Source organism: Drosophila erecta, unplaced genomic scaffold, assembly GCF_003286155.1.
Source record: "Drosophila erecta strain 14021-0224.00,06,07 unplaced genomic scaffold, DereRS2 tig00000092-arrow-pilon, whole genome shotgun sequence".
NCBI classification, from domain to species: Eukaryota; Metazoa; Arthropoda; class Insecta; order Diptera; family Drosophilidae; genus Drosophila; species Drosophila erecta.
The window spans coordinates 8,618,187-8,638,273 of record NW_020825207.1 but is presented as its reverse complement, the minus strand read 5'-3'; the positions used below and the strand labels follow the sequence as shown (position 1 = coordinate 8,638,273).

The window sequence follows — 20,087 nt, the reverse complement described above, 5'->3', positions numbered from 1 at the left end:
CGCATGTGAAATCAGCCATTCGTTGGGTAGAAATCAGCTGGTTATACAATAGCCTGCCGCAATCAATTCGCCAGGATCGCTGATGAATCAGAATCAATATCAGAGACAGCCCCCCTCCTTTCCATTCATCCGCTAAATAGTGACTTGTGTGCATATTGTGAAGGTTAACAACAAGTAAAATCCCTTACGAAACCGAAGACTCAGCGCGAATATATTCGATTGGTAAATCATTTTCTTGGCACGCCGATCCAGGGAATTTCGTTTGACGCATATATCACATTTGTTGGCCAGAGGTACAGACACAGAGATACAGAGATACAGATACGTCGTAGATCTTCGGCTCGTTGAAATTGAATAAAATTATATAGTCAAAAAGCGAGAAAATTTTTAGAAACTTTTCAAGGTGAGTTTATTTTTAGCTCCTTGAAATGGCTGCGCGGATTGGATTTGTTTCCGAATACTCTCGCTCAGTCAGTCAGTCAGCGCCGTTCGCCAGCAGCCAGCAGCCATCAGCCATCAGCCATCCGCCAGATACAATATCTGCCAGATACAGATACAGATATACAAATTGCGAAAGTGCTGCGGATGTGGCGGCCACCACCTCCTGCGCCTCCTTTCTATGCTCGAATTGCTGCGTTTTGGCGCCACGGTTTCTGAGACATTTTCAAAACGTTTTCAACGATATACTCGTATAGTCTACATATCGGCGACAGCATAAGGCATCGCATATTAATGAAGCCAGACCAGCTCTCTAGGTCGCCTCCTCGAAAAGTGTCTTTCGTTATCTTGGCAATTTTCTGTTGCGATTTTCGTGGCTGCTCTTCGGATTTCCTCCTCGGATGATCTATTTTCAGCCATTTTCAGCAGTTCCTCTCTCCTTTTCTCTCTGCCTGCCTCCCTCCCCATCTCTCGCCACCTCTAACATCACGTATACGCAGTGGTTGCTCTCCATTTCCATTTGCCATTTCCAATTCCCGCCAGGCCACCAGCAGTCTGCCTGTGATGTAATTTAGCCATGACCAAAACTTGTTGTAGCTCCCCTGTTCTTGTGTCCGATTATCTGGCGGGTTTCTTTTGGCCGAGGTTCATTGAACCCCCACAAAAAGATGAAATCGATTGATCACCCACCTTGTTATCTTGGGATTAAACTAATGTTTGGTCACCTCACCAATAATAGATGTAAAACCATCGCCACTTCCACCGAATAAGTCTCCCAACGCCTGAAGAAGTCCGTGAATCATTGCGCGATAAGATATTGGTTCTATAAACTTGAATGAGCTAATGGCCATTGCCACTGACCACTTTTCCGATGAATGAAACGTCTTTGATTACACTGGGGATTATCAGTCCAGGGCGGAATTAATTGACCAGAGGATGGGTGCACAGGGAAATACAGCGAAAACATAGAACTGACTGTTCTAGTCGGGAAAAAAACTCAGATAATTTAGTTCGGTATCAAGTTAATATTAAAAATGAATAAGCTGGGTTCTCTAAGCAAACAAATTTCTCTCACTGCTGAATAATACGAGCGAATTCCTTCTCGGCCCGGGATCGTAAATTAAGGCCGTCGCGGAAATGTAGCTGAGCTCATTAGAATGGGTCTTCTCGTTCACATCCTATTCCTATTCCGTTCCTGAGTGCGTGACAATATTTCATGGCTTGGATTCACTTGACTCGGACTCGAACTCGGATTCGTGCACATATTGCAACAATCGGGGGACTGCAAAAGGGGAGACATGCTCTACAAATTTCAAACAGCTTTGCGTATATTTTAATTAGTTCGCTCTCGTTGGCTTGCTGCAGTTTCTGCGGCCTGTACGTACTCTTGCCACCAAATCATTTCTCAAGAATTTAACCTTCGTGAACTGTCATGGTAGATTGCATTCTCTTTGCTTTTGCTGAGACAGCCACTTCTCTCGTATCTTTGTTGATTCTTCGGGGTTCGTATGTCATTCACAGCAAAAAAGCTGGCGAAACATCGCGAAACGAGACCGTTGATAATGATTAAAGAATATTTTAACAGACCTTAATGGGAGGTTCCTACCTGGGAAAGGTTGGGTAGTAGACTGTGATGTGACCTCTCTTGACCTTCTGATCTGGAATCTCATACACTACGTGGCTTAATAAAGTACTTATAAACAGTTATTGTAAACTTTTCTTAGTCCCTTTTTTACTAAACACTTATCAGTTTTATAAATATTTAAATAGTTGCGATTAACCGTAATAGTTGGCTTGCGATATTATGATGTGATATTTACTTCCTAATATTTCTGACAATTCACTGCGTAGAGAGAACTATTTCTATATCAACAATACATTATCATGCTGAAGTGGAGTATTATTCTTCCGATAAGCAACATTGACTGAATGTTGATACCTCCACTTATTAATACAATGAGTAAAAGTGCTCTACTATTGCTGCCACTTGAAAAGCACTTGCGAGGTGCAACCCTGACCTTAACTTCTGCCAACGAGTTGATCACTTTCCCTGGCCAACACACCGATGGCACACTTTCGCACAGATATGAAATCGCAAGTGGAGGAGGCAGCGGAGTCGAGCAGAGTCGAGGGGAATTACACAATATTCGAGCGGCAATTTGACTAAAAGTAATCACGTATCCGACGCCTCGCAATTACATAACCGCAGTGCGTTGAAAATAAACGCCCACAGACGCGAAATCTTCGACGAAGAAGTGCAGACTCAACTCAACTCGAATTGTCTGAACACCCCCTTTACCCCTTACTTTTTTTTCTTTTTGCTAAATGGGTAATGGGTACCACTGTTGCCACTGCTCTTTCTGCACCACAAACGTGACTGGCAAACAATTTTTGGTTTCATCGCCGCAGCAAAAGCCACAGAAACCCATCGAGATATTGCGATTGAGTCGGCACTTTGGGATAGGGTTCAGTGGGGAAACCCGCATAGCATCCCATACCGGTCCATTCCATTCCGGAGCTTTGTTTATGAATTTAACGAAGGGAAAATATTTATTTTGGCCATGCACGTTGCGCTGAACAAATTATAAAATCTCGTGCGGCGCGCGCTCATAAATCACAACAGCATTTACGTGCATCTCTTTTTCGGGAACGGGATCGAGAATTAATTGCCCGACATTTGGTAGCGTTTAAACGGGCGATTGGTGATTTTAAATATGTAAAATAAGACATTCCTCTCGAGTTTTCCTTGGAAAAATAGTTCAAAACGCTGGCCTTCCGCCCACCGACAAATTCATTTGAGGGGCATTTCAGCGCCAAGTCTATTTCGATCGACAGCCCCTGCAGACAGACGTCAATGCCAAAGTCACAAATATCAAAAATATGTGATTGGCGAAAGCGAAAGGTAGGGCGGCATCTCAATGAAAATTACTTTGCCTTAACCCCTGCTGACCAAAATGCAGCTCCAATTACCCCAAAAATGAGAAAAACAGCCGTGTGCGTCCGTCACCGAAATAGTTTCCTCGACCAAAAGATTTATATACATTTCTGATGTATTTTTAAAAGAGGAATCCGCCTGTGACACTTGCCTCTGTCCATTACGAAGGCTGACAAATTGTTTGTTGAAACGGGGTGAAATGCAAATGCTAAGCATTTTATTTAGTCTTTGATTAATTCATATCCAACAGATACTTGTTCGCTTGCCAGTCAAGGGGGCCGTGGTTTTAACAAATTCATTCGGGTGTTCGCACAATGTTCCCAGCATCCAGGAGTCGACGAGGAATCGAGGAGCCGAAGAGTCGAGGAGTCGAGGAGTCGAGGAGCCCAGGAGCCGGGCACTTTGTCAGCCCTAATTGCAGCACTTTGTTAACTGTCACGGGGCAGGCCGTTCAAAGGGGGCGGGGCAGCAACAAGTGTGTCTCCTCCTGGAGTCCCCATTTTTTGATGGAGAATTATGGCCGTCCGTCCTTTGTGTCGACTTTATCGGCCAGTTTCAATCTGCCGCCTGTCATTAGCCCAAGTGAATAGGGGATATATATATGTGTATGCATGCGAGATATACTTCCCAATCATCCGAATGAGGAAAAATTTGCATTTCGCAATTGCATTTCGCTTAATCGCATTTTGTTAACCCATTAAAGCCCACCAATTATGCACAAAAGGTAATTACAAACAACCAAAAAAAAAAAAAGAAAAGAGAAGGAAAACAAAGAGACAAAATGAAAATAGTTTTCAATTAATTTCATTTTGTTCATTAATGTTAAATCAAATGGCAAATCCATTCGCTGTACGTCTGTTTTTGCAGTTTTCAGTCCGATAATCTTATTGACTGCATAATGCGTTCGGTCGTTTGGATAGAACATAGATGCCTACAAAGAGAATGTCTTTAAAAATCAATACTTGAGCTATTTCCTTGTAGGTTCTTAGTTCCAAAATCAGTGGTTCGACTTTTGGGCTGGGATTAAATTAAATTACCGCACAAACAGCAGCAGACTGACAAGCCTATTAAATTGTCATTATATATGCCACACACAATTTGTAGACAAATTGAAGAGGGAGATGGTCGACTGATTGAGGGCTTTGTTCTGCGCACTTTGTGCGGCTAATTAAATAAATGCGTTGATAATTACGCTTTATTAGCTCAAAACAACTAATATGGCATTAACAATTCCAGTGACAGATTTAAAATTGCATTATTTTCACTACTTTTTTCCCCAGCATATGCATTTTTTTGTTGCTGTTTGTTCAATCGCCAAAGCTGGGAGTTTAATTTATGGGATTTGGTTTTTTGATTGTTTCTATTATATTTAATTACATTTTGCGCTGGCGAATAATGTGATATTTTGCATTATTAATGGTGGCATTTATTGGCCATTGCCCTTAACAATCCCGATTTTAAATCCGTTTACTTATCCATATCGAGATCTAAGAGCGGCAGTATATGTATCCTTCAGATTCCTGAATAAATGTTCCTAAATGTATGCATGTGTCTCGTTGGCTTCAGCTTTAAACGCCGGGTTTTGACATACAGTTTAATAAATATTTAGCTGTCAAATATTTCATTTGTCTATGTCGATTTACTCGAAAATCATCCGAAAATAGATGAACGCATGGAAATTGCATTTTTGACTGACTGAAACGGCCATCGAACTACGAGTATAATATCTCTGATTAAAATTTGCATTCGCGTGGCATCTCACGTTTCTCATAGAAAGCATTCGGGAAATATTAATCAATTTTGTGCACAGCCAACGCACAATTATAAATCCCGTATCCAAGCAATCAAATTGCCGCATAAGCTCCCCCATTTGCCAGGGTATGCTATGTGTTTGTATCTGCAGAATTTACATATTTTATTTGTGTAAATTTATGCAACTACGGACAAATATTTGAAATTGCCAATTGAGAAAAAATGTCGATAAAAATTGCTCTGAATTAATACGCACATATGTAATCATAAATATTCGATTTATATAATGGAATAAGAGTTTTTGGTTTATTAACGTGGGGGATTCCATTGTGGTATTGAACATTTTGGCAACTAAAAAATGCGACTGCAATCGCATCTGTACCTGTATCTTTATTTTTATCTGCATCTGCATCGGCATCTGTATCTGCATCTGAGCGGGAGAGTTTTCCATGGCCGGCGGACAATTGCCACATTCAATGTCACTTGCACATCACTCTCTTTTTCTCTCGCACTTGAAAAGCAAGGAAAATAATCACAAAAGAAACTGCAAGAATGCATGCAAAGTGTCACTTTTGTCAGCTTTTCCCTCGGTTCTTGTTTTGCCATTGCGCCTAGTGCAGAAATATTAAAAATATCATACAAGCACACACGCAGCACAAAGAGAAAAACTTTTCCCCTCCTGTTGTTTTTCCTCTTTTTTTCTCCTACCACACTTTTTTTTTATTTTTCAAATACTCAAGTGTTTTGATGCACTGACAGTTGCAGACGTGTGCTGGTGTGAGTGTGATTGTGAGCGAAAAACTTTTTTAGCTTTCAGCGCTTGATAAGCGTCGCGAAAAAATATAACAAAAAATACAAAATACGAAGGGAAAACTTGAAAAAAAGAAAAAAGTCGAGTCGTCGAGCCGTTGAGTTACGCCCATTTAGCACGCGCATTGCATTAGACAGACTGAAGAGCAACAGCTTCGTCATCATCAGCGGGGGATCGCGGGGCGGGTTTTTCCCGGGGGGAGGCGGGGTTTCCAGGCGGGAGGAAAACATGTCCTGTTAGCCGCAAGCACGAGCACACACATGACGTCACGTCACGTCACATTGCATCAGTGCAGGCACCCCTAATTGAATAGTTAAGCGACAGCGGGGATACCCTGTAGCGCAACATACACGTATATGGAGCAATATATACGCCTCTCTTAATAAACTCATCTTAATAACTCATGACACTAGTGTGCTTTTACATAAAAAATAATATATATTTAGCTAGCTGTATATAGACAAGTTCTGCAAATCAATAGATTTCAGACATAAATGTTTAAAATCAAAATTGGCTTTTTATTTTTAGAAAAATGTTTCTTAAAAGCTATAAATTATACAACCCAACACTTTCGTGCAAGTTGATATAGAAACTATAGCAAAGATACATTAGGTATATGTGTATATACAAAATTTATATATAATTTGTAAAAGCTTTTCTATTAAATACATATTTGTGTTCCCACAACTTCGGCTAATAGGTCAAAAACTATCCAATTAATGATTGATCCCCACCTCGGTCACCCCGCTAATCCGATACACCCGAGCTGAGGGCTGTCTAAAAGGTATTCAGAAATCACTCGGCCCCAGGCAGAATTTCTACGACTCGCCAGTTTCCCCGCCCCATTTGGATCCCCCTGCATTTCCCCAACGGCAACTTCAGTTTCACTCAGCAAAGTTTAGTTTTGGCCCGGCCAACAAAAGCGCGTCTGTGGAAAAAGCCAAACAACGACAAAAAAAAAAGCGAAAAAAGAAGAACTTGAAGAGTTTGAGAGCGGGGGAGCCAGAAAAAGAAAAATAAAGACGAAAAAACGTTGAGCAGTTTGAAGTGTACGTGAAATTTGCATAAATGCGAAATCAACGCGTTCACTACTTGGCGCTGCCCTCCGTTTCGATTCCCTGGAGGAGCTACCAAGCACTTTGCCACACATATGGATATGTGGATGTGGATATGGGGACACAGTGATAGAGGGATGTGGAGGCATGGCATTTGCATGGCTTGTTATTCCCCGACAGATGGGTCTGCTGACTGCGTTTTTCCACTCCTAATTTCAACCAACTTCTGCCAGTTAGTGGGTGAATATGTCGCTCCGGCTTCACTTTTGTTTGGCCCAAAGAGCCAGCACATCAACAGCAGCAGCAGCAGCAGCAGCAGCAGCAGCAGCAGTAGGAGCAGCAACAAGATCTTTGAAGTAGTTTTCTTGGGCCTCGACCACTTGACAGCCGGCAGTCAGATGGGAAATGGTAAATGGGATGAGGAAAATGGAAAATGGGATATGGGAAATGGAAAAGCTGTTGCTGCCTCACTCGAGTGGCTTTTAATGAGCTGTTCCCTTATGCAGTTTATTAATGTGTTGAAATGGCCAGCTAACCAAATGCACAATGTTTGTCTGATTCTCGATTTGTTTAGAGTCTGCCGCACGTAATTAGTTGGCTCATTACAGATTGAAGCTGTTCCGTTTGATAAACAGATATTCCAGAATAAACAGCCGACTAGAATCTATGTTTCAAAAGCGATTCCAATTTCGATTGGGGCTGCACGGCACGGTAGGCATTCGGAAATAAAAAAGAATTGTGCAAATACACAAATGTTTCAGAAAAAATAATTATGTATGATTATTTGTGTAGCATGAAAATGCCGAGAGAATGTAATGTATTAGGTTGAGAAGCTGCCTTAGTGAACTTTTACCATCTTTGGTAGACATTCACCGTAGATATTTTCGCGTAGTGTACTTTAAAGCAGCGTGCGAAACGACCAAATCGAATTGTCGACCCCAAAAACCCCTTCTCCCCCAATCCGCTTGGTTTTTACCCGTACTATGCCCACCATACCCACCATGACATCATCTGTGGCAGGCAGCAGCAGCAGCATCATCATCATGATCACCACCACGGCCATCATCATCACCATCGACTTTGACTGCTGATGGTTCCAGTTTGGCTTCGGTTTCGCCGTTTTTTCGCCGTTGTCTGCTTTCTACTCAACTCTCTGTTATTATTCTGGCTTTTATGGCGGCGGCCAACTGCTAATGATGCTGTGTGCTCTGAAATCAATTTGATTCCTGCTCACTTTCTGCCTGGCAATGGGGTAATGGCAACTCATGAGCTGGCCGTGATTCCCATTATGTGGCTCTTTCTGCGACATAAAATCGGCTTACAGTGCCACGCACAAGAACTTTTATAAATTTGGGATATTTTACAGTTTTTGCATGCCAACCAGCAAAACGCCACGCCCTCTGCTCGTTCCGCACAAAATGTTGGCAATAAATCTTTGGAATTACCGCATGCAAATTGATTTGTTGCTCTCACCCCGAATCAAATGCAAACTGCATTTCAAGGGGGGGGGCCAAAATCGTGCGGATCACACGGAGAGAGGGGAAGGGGCACCATCGGTGGCCCATAAATAAATTGTAATTTGCCAATTGTGTGTGTAAAAGTTATTAGCGATAACTCGTTTTTTGACACTGCTCCAGCAATGGTTTAGTGCTTGCTCTCAATACCGATGTTTTACTGTACCCGGAAGCGGACTACATCGCTACGTGTCCCCACGGCTTTTCCTTCCTCCCCGCCCCGCCGAGCCCCCCTTCCCCCTGAAACGCACCCATCCACTGGCATTTGGTTATTAGTCATAAAGCTGCAATGGGATTGCCAACTGGACAACTTTGTTAATGATACATGGTTGACCAAGTTTGGATTTGTTGGCGCTCGTTGTTGTTTTGTGCGGCGTCAAGTTGATAAGTTGCTGGAGCAACTTGCCTGTTTGAGGATCAAATAATTTGTTTACAAATTGCTTGCATGTGGAAAGTTTGCGCCGCAGTTTGCCCAAGGCCGACCTAAGGTCTGTAAAGTGGGTCAGGTCCCCTGGCAGGGTGAAGGTTTCAAGGGAAGGGTTTCAAGAAAAAGGAGCACCCTAATCCAGGGCCAAGCAAGTGCCACCATTTGTTAGAAGCTTCTCTTCTCGACGCAGAAACGGGTTTGAAAGGTCTGAAATGGTAGCTTGTCAAGAAGATAATGTATGGTACGGAAAGGAAAATAATATTGCTATAAGCAAACTAGGCAAGTAAACATTTTTGGAGCTTTTTAAATATTACTACAAAAGGAGTAACTCTTTGAACTAGGAATGTGAAAGGATGTTCAAGGATTCTTGTATCAAAGAAAAAGTAATACATGTAAGGAGTATACATTTTAATACTTTCTAACAGAAGCCACAATGTGCAAAATTGGGAGGAAAATTGCACAATATTCGGCAATTTAATCTTAGTGTGCCAAATCGTCGATGACGTTTTGTCAGCCACACAGCATCCTTGTGGCAAGAGCATTTGAGCCAGTAATTAGCCGGGACTCCGAGCGGCGCTTTTCGCACCGGAACTACCAGGTTGCTCCCTTTTTCCATCATTGCCCTTTTGAACTGGAGGCAAGCGTTGGTGTTTGCGGGTGTTTGCGTTCTCGTGTTGTTGCGCTTTTGGCCTCTTTCAGTCTGCCACTTTGAGTCCGTGGAGGAGTTGCCCGCCGCCGCCGCCGCCGCCGCACCGATCCACTTCACTCCACTCCGCATTTGTTTAATATTTTAATTAAATTATTCCCGTGCATGTGCAGTTGGTTTGCCGGGGCGTCTAATGGCCCAACTTCATGGCGCACAAAGTATTTACATGCAAATGCCGTCAACGTGTTACGGCCTGTGCTCTTGGCCCCCTTACGCTTCTTGGCTGGAATTCGAGCCGGAAACCTGAATCCTGCAACCTGGACTCGAGATGGAGCCATTACCACCCGCACTTAACGTTAATTAAACTGCTGTGTGTGCTAAAATGTCTCTTTTCCATATGTGTGCGGATATCCCAGCTCCTCCGCCCCCCTTGGAATTCCCATCCCCACCGGCAGCTGCTGTCGTTTTAATAGCTTAATGTAGTTACTTCCACTTTGAGTGTCTTCGGTGGAAAGAGAAAGGGAGCGAGAGAGAGGGCCGTTGCGGAGTGAAAGAGACCAAACGAACACGGGGCAAATGTGTCTTTGCTAATAAAAAACACAACACTCAGCAAAATTGTTATGCAGCAAACTAAATCAACAGACTCCCATGTCCCGCCCACTTTTCCATTTTCGCCTGACCCCTTTTCTCATCCCCTCCTGTGACGCACGTACAAATTACATAGCTATGACGGGAAAAAAGTGCGGCAGGACATGGAGTAGGACAGGACGAAGCGGCAGAGGTGGAGAGAGGTGGGGTAGTAGAGTACGGACGCACAGAAAGATGGGAACCCGTGTAAGCCACACTTACAACACGGCTCCATCTGCCGTTTTGGGGCGCGCTTACTTACAGCACTCACTGTGGCCAGGACGAGGGATGCAGCGGGTCCTCCGCAGTCCTAGTGCTACACCGAGTCCCCTGGCCGGGGTGTGAGTTTCTGTGTGTGCAAAAAAGGCGATATCTAACAAAGTTTAACTCGTTTTATGTCCAGCACCCTGCAGAAAGGTCGGGCAAATGGGATATGATGGAATGCTCCGATACTTGGGTAGAAGCAATACTAGTATAAAAACTATTTAACTCTTTTATGTTAGATGTACGTTTGAGAAGGCATCTTAAACAGTAGCTGAAAATGCCTCTACATTTCGTTTCTATGCTCCTGTGCTGGGCCCCTAATTCCCCAGGATATCACCCAGTTTGATCCAGCCCTCGACCACTTTCCTGACTGCCTGCTGCATTCAGTCAGCCGAATATGTTGGCTCAGTTTGGCACACAAAACGACGCAGCAGCTTTTCCGCATGCAGCTGCATCTGGCAACCGGTTGTGGGCGGCACAGAAGTGGGGCAGGGCTGCTTTAGGGTTCCATGATTCGGGTTAGCAGGCAGCGAGGATAGAGGGGGGATAGAGGGGGGATGCGAGGAGCCGTCTGACTGTTGGCAGGATTAGCCTGGACATGCCTGAATAATGTCTTTATTAGTGGCCTAAAAGGAGCAATCCGCACTCGTCTGTCTGCGTTGTTTTTCGTTAGTTTCGTGTGCGTCGGGGTTTTGATTTCATTAATTAGTCGCCTACGTGATATCAAGTATACGCCATGTTATCATGATTATTACTTCTCGCTTCGTTACAGTCAGCGCTAAAAGAAGATGGCCCAACCACAGCTGCTGCAAGTCAAATTGTCACGTTTCGATGCCCAGCCCTGGGGATTCCGCCTTCAGGGGGGCACGGACTTCGCCCAGCCCCTGCTGGTGCAAAAGGTAAGTCATGCCCCACCCACTATATACATACATATCAGAATTTCCCAACTGGCCGGCGAGCAAACATGTGGGAAAATCAGAAACAATTCGCTTATCGGGCGATTGACAAATGGAATTTGCGTGTTCGGAAACACTCTCCGAAAAATGAAATTAAATTTACGCTGGCAACAAACGCGAGAAGCGAATATTAGTTGGGCAGTTAATTTATTTATGTGTTTAAGTGCTTGCGGGTTTTTTTGTTGTATTTTTATGTTAAAAATAAATCCGTTGATATAAGTTTCACTTTTTGTGGTGGCGTTTCCGTGCGATTTTTGCGCACGTTACCCAAAACAAATAAAACTCGTATTTTTCCCAATTTTCAACAAATTTCCCCTAGCCATATTAATGCCAGCATATAAACGACTATACAGACACACCGGCACAAAAACCCACACATACGCACAGTATTCACACAGACAGGGACCAAACTAAAAATTTGTTAAACATTCATAACAGATCTCGAAACATTTTACATTTGTGGCGACACGCTACAACAAAATTTGCTAAATCATTTTGACAACTTTATGAGCGCTTGTGGCGCGAAAATTTCGAAGGAATAAATGAATGTACCTAGTTTCATATTGATGTGCAGTGCGATTCAAAACTGTAAGGCTGTAATTAATTAATGGGATTTTAATGGATACGGCTTTCATTGGCCAAAAGTTAATGGGTAAAGTACACACCATATACTTTGCAAGAACCGTAGTTATATCTAATCTAATTGTTGCTGCCTCCGTTTAACGATTATATCGCGGACAATAACAGCCCCACACTTGATAAAGTAAAACATGAGCTAATATTTTAGTTAATCAAGTTCAAAAGATATTCCAGAGAATATCTTCGTCAGAATGAAACGAGCTATGTATGAATCACATAACAAGGCCAAGCTGACGACTTCGCTTGTGACTCAAACTCATTCTGATAAGAGCCTTTGTTTGTGTGCTTCTAATCGGAAGCCGAAAATTTATATTGATATTTTTATTGGGGCCAATACAATGCCCTAATAATTCGGAATCATTGATTTGGAGCTTGATAGTTGAGCAAAGTCCCCTCAAAAGAATTTGTAAATATTGTTGTTCGTTCGAAAATAACACGAATGCTGTGCGCTCTTTTTATCTGTTTGTTTTTGGCTACGAGTGGGCGGTACATGGGGGTGGGCGTGGCCAGCGCTAAATGCGCAATTTCTATTTAAACAGCTGTGGATTTGTGTCAATGCTATGCGGCTGCTCTCTTCTCCGAGCTGCACTGGGCTATTTAAAACAGAAAATAAATAAAACACCACACAGCCAGTGCGGATTAACACGGAATTGAGCTGTTTCGATTAATTTAAATGGGCTAAACTCGAGCACTTCTGTCAATTATCAACGCAGCCACTTAAAACAATGTTGACCAAAAGTGCAACAGCACTGGTCATTGGCCATTAAATGGCTGTAAGAATGTACTAAGCAAATTTGTTTGGAATTTATGCCAAAATCATCCAGCATGCACAACGCAATTTGATATGGAAATCTTGATGGATTACACAGCGAAAAATTAAGCCAACTAAATCTCTATCATTTTTTGGCCACTCGCCGGTTCTGCCGTCCATAAATCCCACCAGTCCAAGCCAAGATGAGTTGAGACGCCTCGCGGCGGTGCGACATCTCCTGGCTGGATGCCTTTTGCCTTTCGAACACTTCAAGCCCAATTGAATTTGGAATGGCGCACTTAAGCCGCATCCTCCGCCGCAGGATTTTGCGTAAAAACTGTGCTCGTAATGAGCCACACAGGAAGAAACATCTTCCCATCACTAAGTTAGCGTACAAAATTTAACTTTAATTAGACACAAAAATAGTTACATTTATGTAGTGCACTAGCAATTTTTTAGAGAGTTGTAGCTCTATATAATAAGAAGCGAAAGCCCAACTAATGTCCAGTGGAAAAGGCCTTGGGTTCTTCTGTGTAACATTATATTTACCATTCCATTCATGATATTTTAAGGAAGCTCACATAGATCGTGTTTCCCGTGAAAGAATGCCAAGCTGATGAAACGTTTCTAGGCTATTTTCCGCTGTGCCGAGCTGAGCTCCTTGGCTGCCAGGACACAAGCTGTGCAGCGGAACTAAGCCCCGACGAACTCGAATGAACTCCGCCACTCCGCCACTCTGCCCAACTGAGCACTGGCACTCGAGGGCCCTTCTACCTTGACAACGAATCATCATCTTAGTCATCGTCAGCATCCAATCATGTCAGCTTCCTGGCTCCTGAGCCAGTGCCAAACAAATTGGTCTCCTTTAAATGCTGCCGCAACTCATCAAGATGCAACACATGACATGGCCAGGAGTAAATCTCCCACCGCTTTCATCGAGCAACAAAAACTGCTGGTTCGAGTTGGTTGGCACAAAAATAAGCTACTGAGCTGCTTAAATCGGATTAATTTATGATTTCTCGCAGCGAGTTTCTGTGTTCAGTTCTCGCACCCCGAACGGTATACAACATACAGTCCTTTCCCTGTTGCTTCCCTTGTTCTCCTGAAGTCCTGCGCCCTATGTCCTGCGTCCTGTGTGTGTTATAAGCCTTATGCCCACGGATTTTTACCCACTCTCGCAGCGGAAGCCACGTTTATATATTTCATTATCAAGTGCAGGGTTCGTTTTGGGCCACAAAAAGCGTCGCACAAAAGGCCAAAGTCAAATAAAAGCGAAAGCCAAGCAGCGCACAAATAATGGACCAAATAAGTAATACAAGAGCGCCAATTCGGTTTACTACAAATTTCTGGCTTTCTGACCAAAGCCCCCGGTCCACATACCATATCATAGCAACCAAAGAGATAAAAAAATCGCCAGTGTCGGCTATTAGCCAACTTAAAGTCTAGACAACCACGGGAACACTGGAGAGGACAGTGCATAACAAGCTACTGACGGCATCCAAGGCAACCGACGTGGCCGCCAGACCCACACACATGATCCTCCAGCCCAGTATCCTTTTCCCGGCGAACTCCGCGTTTCGCTCATGCAAATCCGCTCATGGCTTGCTTTTTCGCTACCCTTGCGAGGGGTACTTCTGTTTCGGTAAGCTATTCCTTCAAGTTCATTCGTGTAACATTCGCACTATCACAGTAAACTTTATTCTACTGCTTTGGGTGCGCTTCGTCGCTACGTCGAGTTTCACCCACGGTGAAATCCTAAACTTCCAACAACCCTCACATGTTAGATAGATTTTATAAATACAAAAGTACTTTGAAGCACGTATTAACAACTACGTTGCAAAAATCGTTTAGCAAATTTGAAATTGCCACGACATTTAATCGCACAAGAATATAATTTCCTTATCCGCGAAAGTGTATTCAAAACAGTTCACCTCACGCTGGAGATTTTTTCTGGTTTCGGCTTGGTTCGCTTCGTTTCGTTTCGGTTCAGTTTCTGTTGTGTTTTTGCTCGTTTTAAGCTTGTTTGTTTGCCTTCCCCGGCTGGCCATTAATTATTTGACTCCTGTCTGGGGGCAGCCTTTGTGTTGGTAGCCGTGTTTGCCTTTGTCTTTGACTCAATCTGTGGACTTTTCATAACTCGCAATTGCTCTTCCACTTTGAGGTATATCAGTGCCGTTTGCCATATTCTACCCCATGTTTGGCGGTTCGGTCGAAACAGGGTATCAACTGGCTGCTGTTAGAGCAAATGCTCAAGGTCTTCGATTCTTACTGATTTATGCAATAATAGAGACAAATTTCCTTTGCTTTGATTACGGGCTTTTGTGTAATTGCATCAGGCGGAGGCGACACCATGCTGTGGTCTCCACTCTCGATTCTCGACTCTCGATTGCAGTTTGCAGTTTGCTGCTGATTGAACTTGCACTTTTCTCGACCACATCGTCAACAGAGGAGAGGCGAAAGTGGGGAAAGTGCATCTCGGCCTGCGGTTTAAATGTTTCAATGCACTCGGACATTTTATTAATTGAACAATGGCTCAAGAGCAACTGTTGTGCTAGCTCATTCGCAGCCGAGACATGAAAATTGCATTTGTGCACTTGGCAGGCACGAAACATTGTTTCAGAAATTTACTTTGGTTTTAGCCAGGCTCAGGAGCCACAGAAGTGTGCTGATTATGGGGCCATAAGTTCCACCTGATTCGCAGGCTTTTGACTTGAGTCGCCGGCTAATTCCACACCAATTGCCAGAGCAACGCTAATTGAATTAATAAAGAGATAGTCAACCGGCGGGTAAGCAACTTCTCCCGATGCATTGTTGATTTCCCGTGATTCATCTCTGTCAGTCGCAAAAAGGCGTAATTGATAAAAGTTAAGCCAGCGAAACAAAAAGGATAACCAGACAGTGATTAAGTGCCTGGCTGTGTCAGCGCCGCATTTGATTGATTATCAATTTTACCGGGCCCGCTTTAACGGACCCATGACTACTGACTCCGCACTGGACGCCATGGACATCGGTGCATGCCACTGCCACTGCCACTGAAAGTGCATCGCCTTGCCAATTTAAGAGTGCTGAAATTTATTGAACGAACCCATATACCCATAAACCCGACTGCTTCCTCCGGTAGCCCCCATATCCACTTCCGCTCCAGGGAATCGAGTGGCACTTCCGTTTTGTTTTACGGGAGTTGGAGGGGATATGAATACGTGAGCTAAGCCAAGTCATTTTGTTATTTACAATTTTGTTGGTTCAGTGATCCTCTAACTTTTGTTAAACATCAAACGATTTTGAATGACAGGATTTTGTATGATCTTATTGTATGACAGGATCATATCGGTATCAAACACTTAATCTCTACCGATTGTGTGCTATAAAAGTTCACCTATCCGGCGGCTCAAGATGTTTGGCATCTTGAATTCCTGGAATTCCGCATTTTCATCCGCCTCACGCGCTCATCTCTCGTGTGGTCAGGTAGTTGGGAGTATCTTTAGTCGCTTTAAGTTCACTTGCACTTCATTGCACAAATTCTCCGGCTGATGGTGCATGCTCCAGCTACCTTGCCGCAGAATAGAGGAGATGGAGGCGAAGGAGAGGAGTAGGCCAGGCCGGAGTCGAAGCACGTCTTATTTAGATTTATCCTGCCTGCTACGCTTCAGTTGAGTTGTCGAATTCGTGCCTGCTGGTGTGCGCCAGTATCTGCCGGTTTTCCCTGCTCCTTGCCTTTGTGCGATATCTCTTTTGGGTTGCCGGCTATATCTTTAATATATTATTGAATATTTTGTGGCCTGGACCGGAAATTGTACTAATGTCTAGCCAGTGCGAGCCACATCCTGCATCCTGCAGCCCACATGCAAAAGTCACATAAATTTCTGCTCCTTTCTGCCGCTGACTCCCATTCTCCTTTTGGCCTAATCCTTGTGCTCAGCATCGCTTCGCCGATTGTTGTTCCGACTGCACAAGAAAAGTATCCCGCATAAGGAAAGTTTGCCGCTGCTTGCATCCGCATCCGCATCCGCATCCCCTTCCCAATCCCAATCCCCTTGTGCTATCTCTGGCTGTTGTCCTTGCTTTTAAGTTGCATGTCAGCGAGCATAAATCCTTCAGTGGAAAATGCTCGCTTCGCTGCATCTGGAGCACACACACATCCCGACATTTAGCCTGGGATCCCAGATATCGCAGAGCTGTAAGCGGAAAAATTATTGGCCGAGCTCAACGCGCTGCATTATGTGCGCCATAAATATTTATAACTTCTAAGCGTAAAGAGCAAACGCTTAAAGCGGAATCGATTTTGGTCTGGTTCTGGAGTGCCACGGACTGGAGCTGCCACTCTTGAAGGCCCCGATTAGTCAGCTAATGGTAGTGGCTCTTGTTACCTGCATGGAAACGATTGGGAATGATTCACTTCAGGTAGCCTTTGTCTTTGTTTCTGTCCTCCAATCCTCGAATTAATGCCTCTGAGTCACTCGAGGCGTACAGTGAGACTCTTGTAGCGCGGACTTTGATCTTTCCCATAAGAATGGGTATTATACGACATTATAGTTTACTATTCTTGAACTTCATCTTCCCATTGCTGCTTAAGTTTGGTGCTGAGTAGTTCTACTGTATGTGGCCGATGCCTTACATTGTTTCTGCTGCATTCTACGCTTTTATCTTCCCGAGTTGCTCTCGGGAGTCTGTGATTTAATTGTTGCTTAGTGGATTTTCGCAGCATCAGCGCTGGATAAGGGCAAACCAAGCGGAAACGGAAATTGCGCGCAGCGCACACTTATCTCTGGCCCTGGTGCTCCACTCGTTCCACTCCCGGTGCTCCTGGATATCTCACTTCCTGTGCGTGTCCGTGTGCTCGAAAAGGATGTGCCCGGCGCAAATTGCGTGCTGCGGCGTAATCGAAATAAATTATGAGCCGCACTTACATTGCGGCTGGCTCTCGGGAGCCGTGAGATCCGGATTGAGGGCTTTTAGCGCTCCAACAGCATTTGTTTGGCTTTAATTGGCGGCCGGCTTAGGCGGCGACAGGAGAAGTTTGTACGGCAATTAGCGGCAGGTAATGGCCCCGCTGACATATGCTATTATTCGGGTTATTACTTTATTCCGACGTATTATGCCCGTCTATGTGGCCCAGGCGGGCAAACGCATTTGCCGTAAATATATGTCATTGATTTGCAGTTAGGAAGACGGAGCTCCGGATCGATGTCATCCCCCTGGCAGCCATTACGCATCAGTGTCCTTCGAAGCTGACTCTCCATCTTCGTGTCATGTCGTCAGGCGCCTTGGGGCCATGATATATTATGGCCTGTCGCCTTGTCTTGTTTATTTGCCGCACTTGGGGGAAAGTGAGGGAAGTGGGATGCTTCTTTTTTTATTGTTATGACGCATATCTGTTTGGAGAAATTGAGACGCTCTTGATTTCCTGGTGATTTATTGTCCATCCAAATTGATTGAATATTTACTAAACGTCTACGGCATCGTCGGCTAAATGGTTTACAGCTGCGCCAGCTCTGCATCGATCCCAAATCGAAATCGATTGGCGAGAAGTCTGCAAAAAAGTCAATTTTGTTAATCAACACGAACGACTTAATCCAAATTGAATGAACTCGAACCTGGGAGCGCTGCCAAAGCGGATCAGCCGCTACACATCATCCGGGCCAAATGCGAAAAATAAAAGCGGGCGCAAATTTACACATTTTTCGCATTTTTGCACCAGATTCCGCCCCGTTTTTCCTCCGAGTTTTCCTCCGTTTTTCAGCTTCGAAACATTTGCCAATAAGTGACTGAAGCGACCGAACTGAACCAAACCAAACCCAACCGAACCGAACCGAACCGAAACAAATCGGCTCAAGGCTCAGGGCTCAACGAGCTCAGGTGAGAGTTTGCAGGCCTAAAAAAGCGAAAATTGAAAACGCAGCTGCCAGGGCCATAATAAAGCCCCCAAACACGCAGCAAAAACCGAGAAAAGGGGAGCCAGCTGCGGCCTCTGAACGTCAGAATACTCTAGCGGGCTGCGAAATTATTTTTTTACTAAATAAATTTACGGGAATATATTTCATTTAATTATCCCAAGATATAATGATATAAAGAAATCATTAGATGATTGGAATTCAATACTTAAGATGACATAATCCTATTCTGTATAATAAGTGCATACCAAATCAAATCATACAGAACAAATCTTTTAAAAGGAAATCTTTAAAGCAATGCCGACTTTAAAACTTAAAAATAAAAGGGGATCGCTCAGAATCATACATACAGCGATACAAATTGTCTATTTAGGGGCTTACAGATCTCTGAAAGATTTCAAAACAGGACCAAGATCTGAATTACTCCTCCCATGTTTTGAGGGCAATTATGAAGGTCTGCTTTGCATAGCAATAAGAAAGAGGGTGCAAGAATCGTAAGACCCCTTGAAGGGAAGGGCATTTATACACACACACACACGCAGTTCCTTTGACAAAGAGAGAGAGTGAATTGCGTTCTGTGGACGGGCCACTGTGTGCGGGTGGGCGTGGCACTGCCCACAGCCAGCTCAGCCACGCTTGAGGTGATAATGTAATAAGCACTTTTTATGACCCTGCCGGATTTAGACCTAAAATTCCACTCAACTCGAAATCCGAAGGGCATTGTTCTGTCTGCAAAGTTCGCTAGATTTTCGACGACCAACAGGCACATCCGGAATGTTGGCCCCCGACCTCGGAACCCATCCACATCCATTCTCCTGTTTTTATTGCACTGCAAGGATTTAGATTCTAGCCTGCAGTTGTTTGGGCTCAGCTGAACATATTGTCTCACCATTTTCCATTTTTTTTTGGAGCAGGACTCTACTAATTGGTGGCATTCAAAAAACTCTGGAGGGGGGGCTCCGGGTGGTCGTTTTTGCAGGTGCAAAGTACAAGGGCATATGGAAAATATGGAAATTTAAGACTTACCGCCTTTGATTTTGGTGTGTGTATGTAAGCTGCTTCAATTTGTATCTACCTTTGGAAATACATAGTTTAATATTTGAAACTGACTAAAAACATAAGATATGCAGAATTACCTGTTTTAGCAGCTTTACTGCTGATCAAATCACTTTGGTTACATTCACATCAATCACTTGCACGTTGTTTTTTTATAAGTTGCACTTCGCAGCCACTATTTTATGTTAAAATATCAAATTTGCACTTGAACATTAAAAATTTGCAAAAACAAAAAAGATCAGGGATGAGCTTTTTCGATTCTAGTGATGACACGGCTGACTGATCAACTATCGATTGAGCAGAGGGCTGATTAAAATACATGCTA

The 20,087-nt window shown here is 43.8% G+C and overlaps 2 protein-coding genes across 12 annotated transcripts in view; one reads left to right on the top strand and one right to left on the bottom strand.

The window, feature by feature from the left end:
* LOC6548848 (protein N-terminal glutamine amidohydrolase) overlaps positions 1-19,862 on the bottom strand; it is a 63,745-nt gene extending 43,883 nt beyond the window's left edge. The window contains exons 1-2 of the mRNA XM_001975426.3: positions 19,843-19,862; positions 19,733-19,781 (exon numbers count right to left, since the gene is read on the bottom strand). The gene's annotated coding sequence lies outside the window, so the exon portion shown is untranslated. The remainder of the gene's footprint in view (positions 1-19,732; positions 19,782-19,842) is intronic.
* Positions 1-20,087, top strand: part of LOC6549004 (PDZ and LIM domain protein Zasp) — a 54,493-nt gene that overhangs the window by 2,338 nt on the left and 32,068 nt on the right. For 10 of the 11 annotated variants that reach the window (XM_026981337.1, XM_026981339.1, XM_015156842.2 and 7 more), the window contains exon 2: positions 11,242-11,368. In XM_026981337.1, coding sequence (XP_026837138.1) covers positions 11,258-11,368 — 111 coding nt within the window. In that variant the 5' untranslated portion in view covers positions 11,242-11,257. Of the gene's footprint in view, positions 1-2; positions 404-11,241; positions 11,369-20,087 lie in introns of those variants that run through there. The other variant, XM_026981336.1, reaches the window with a different exon arrangement.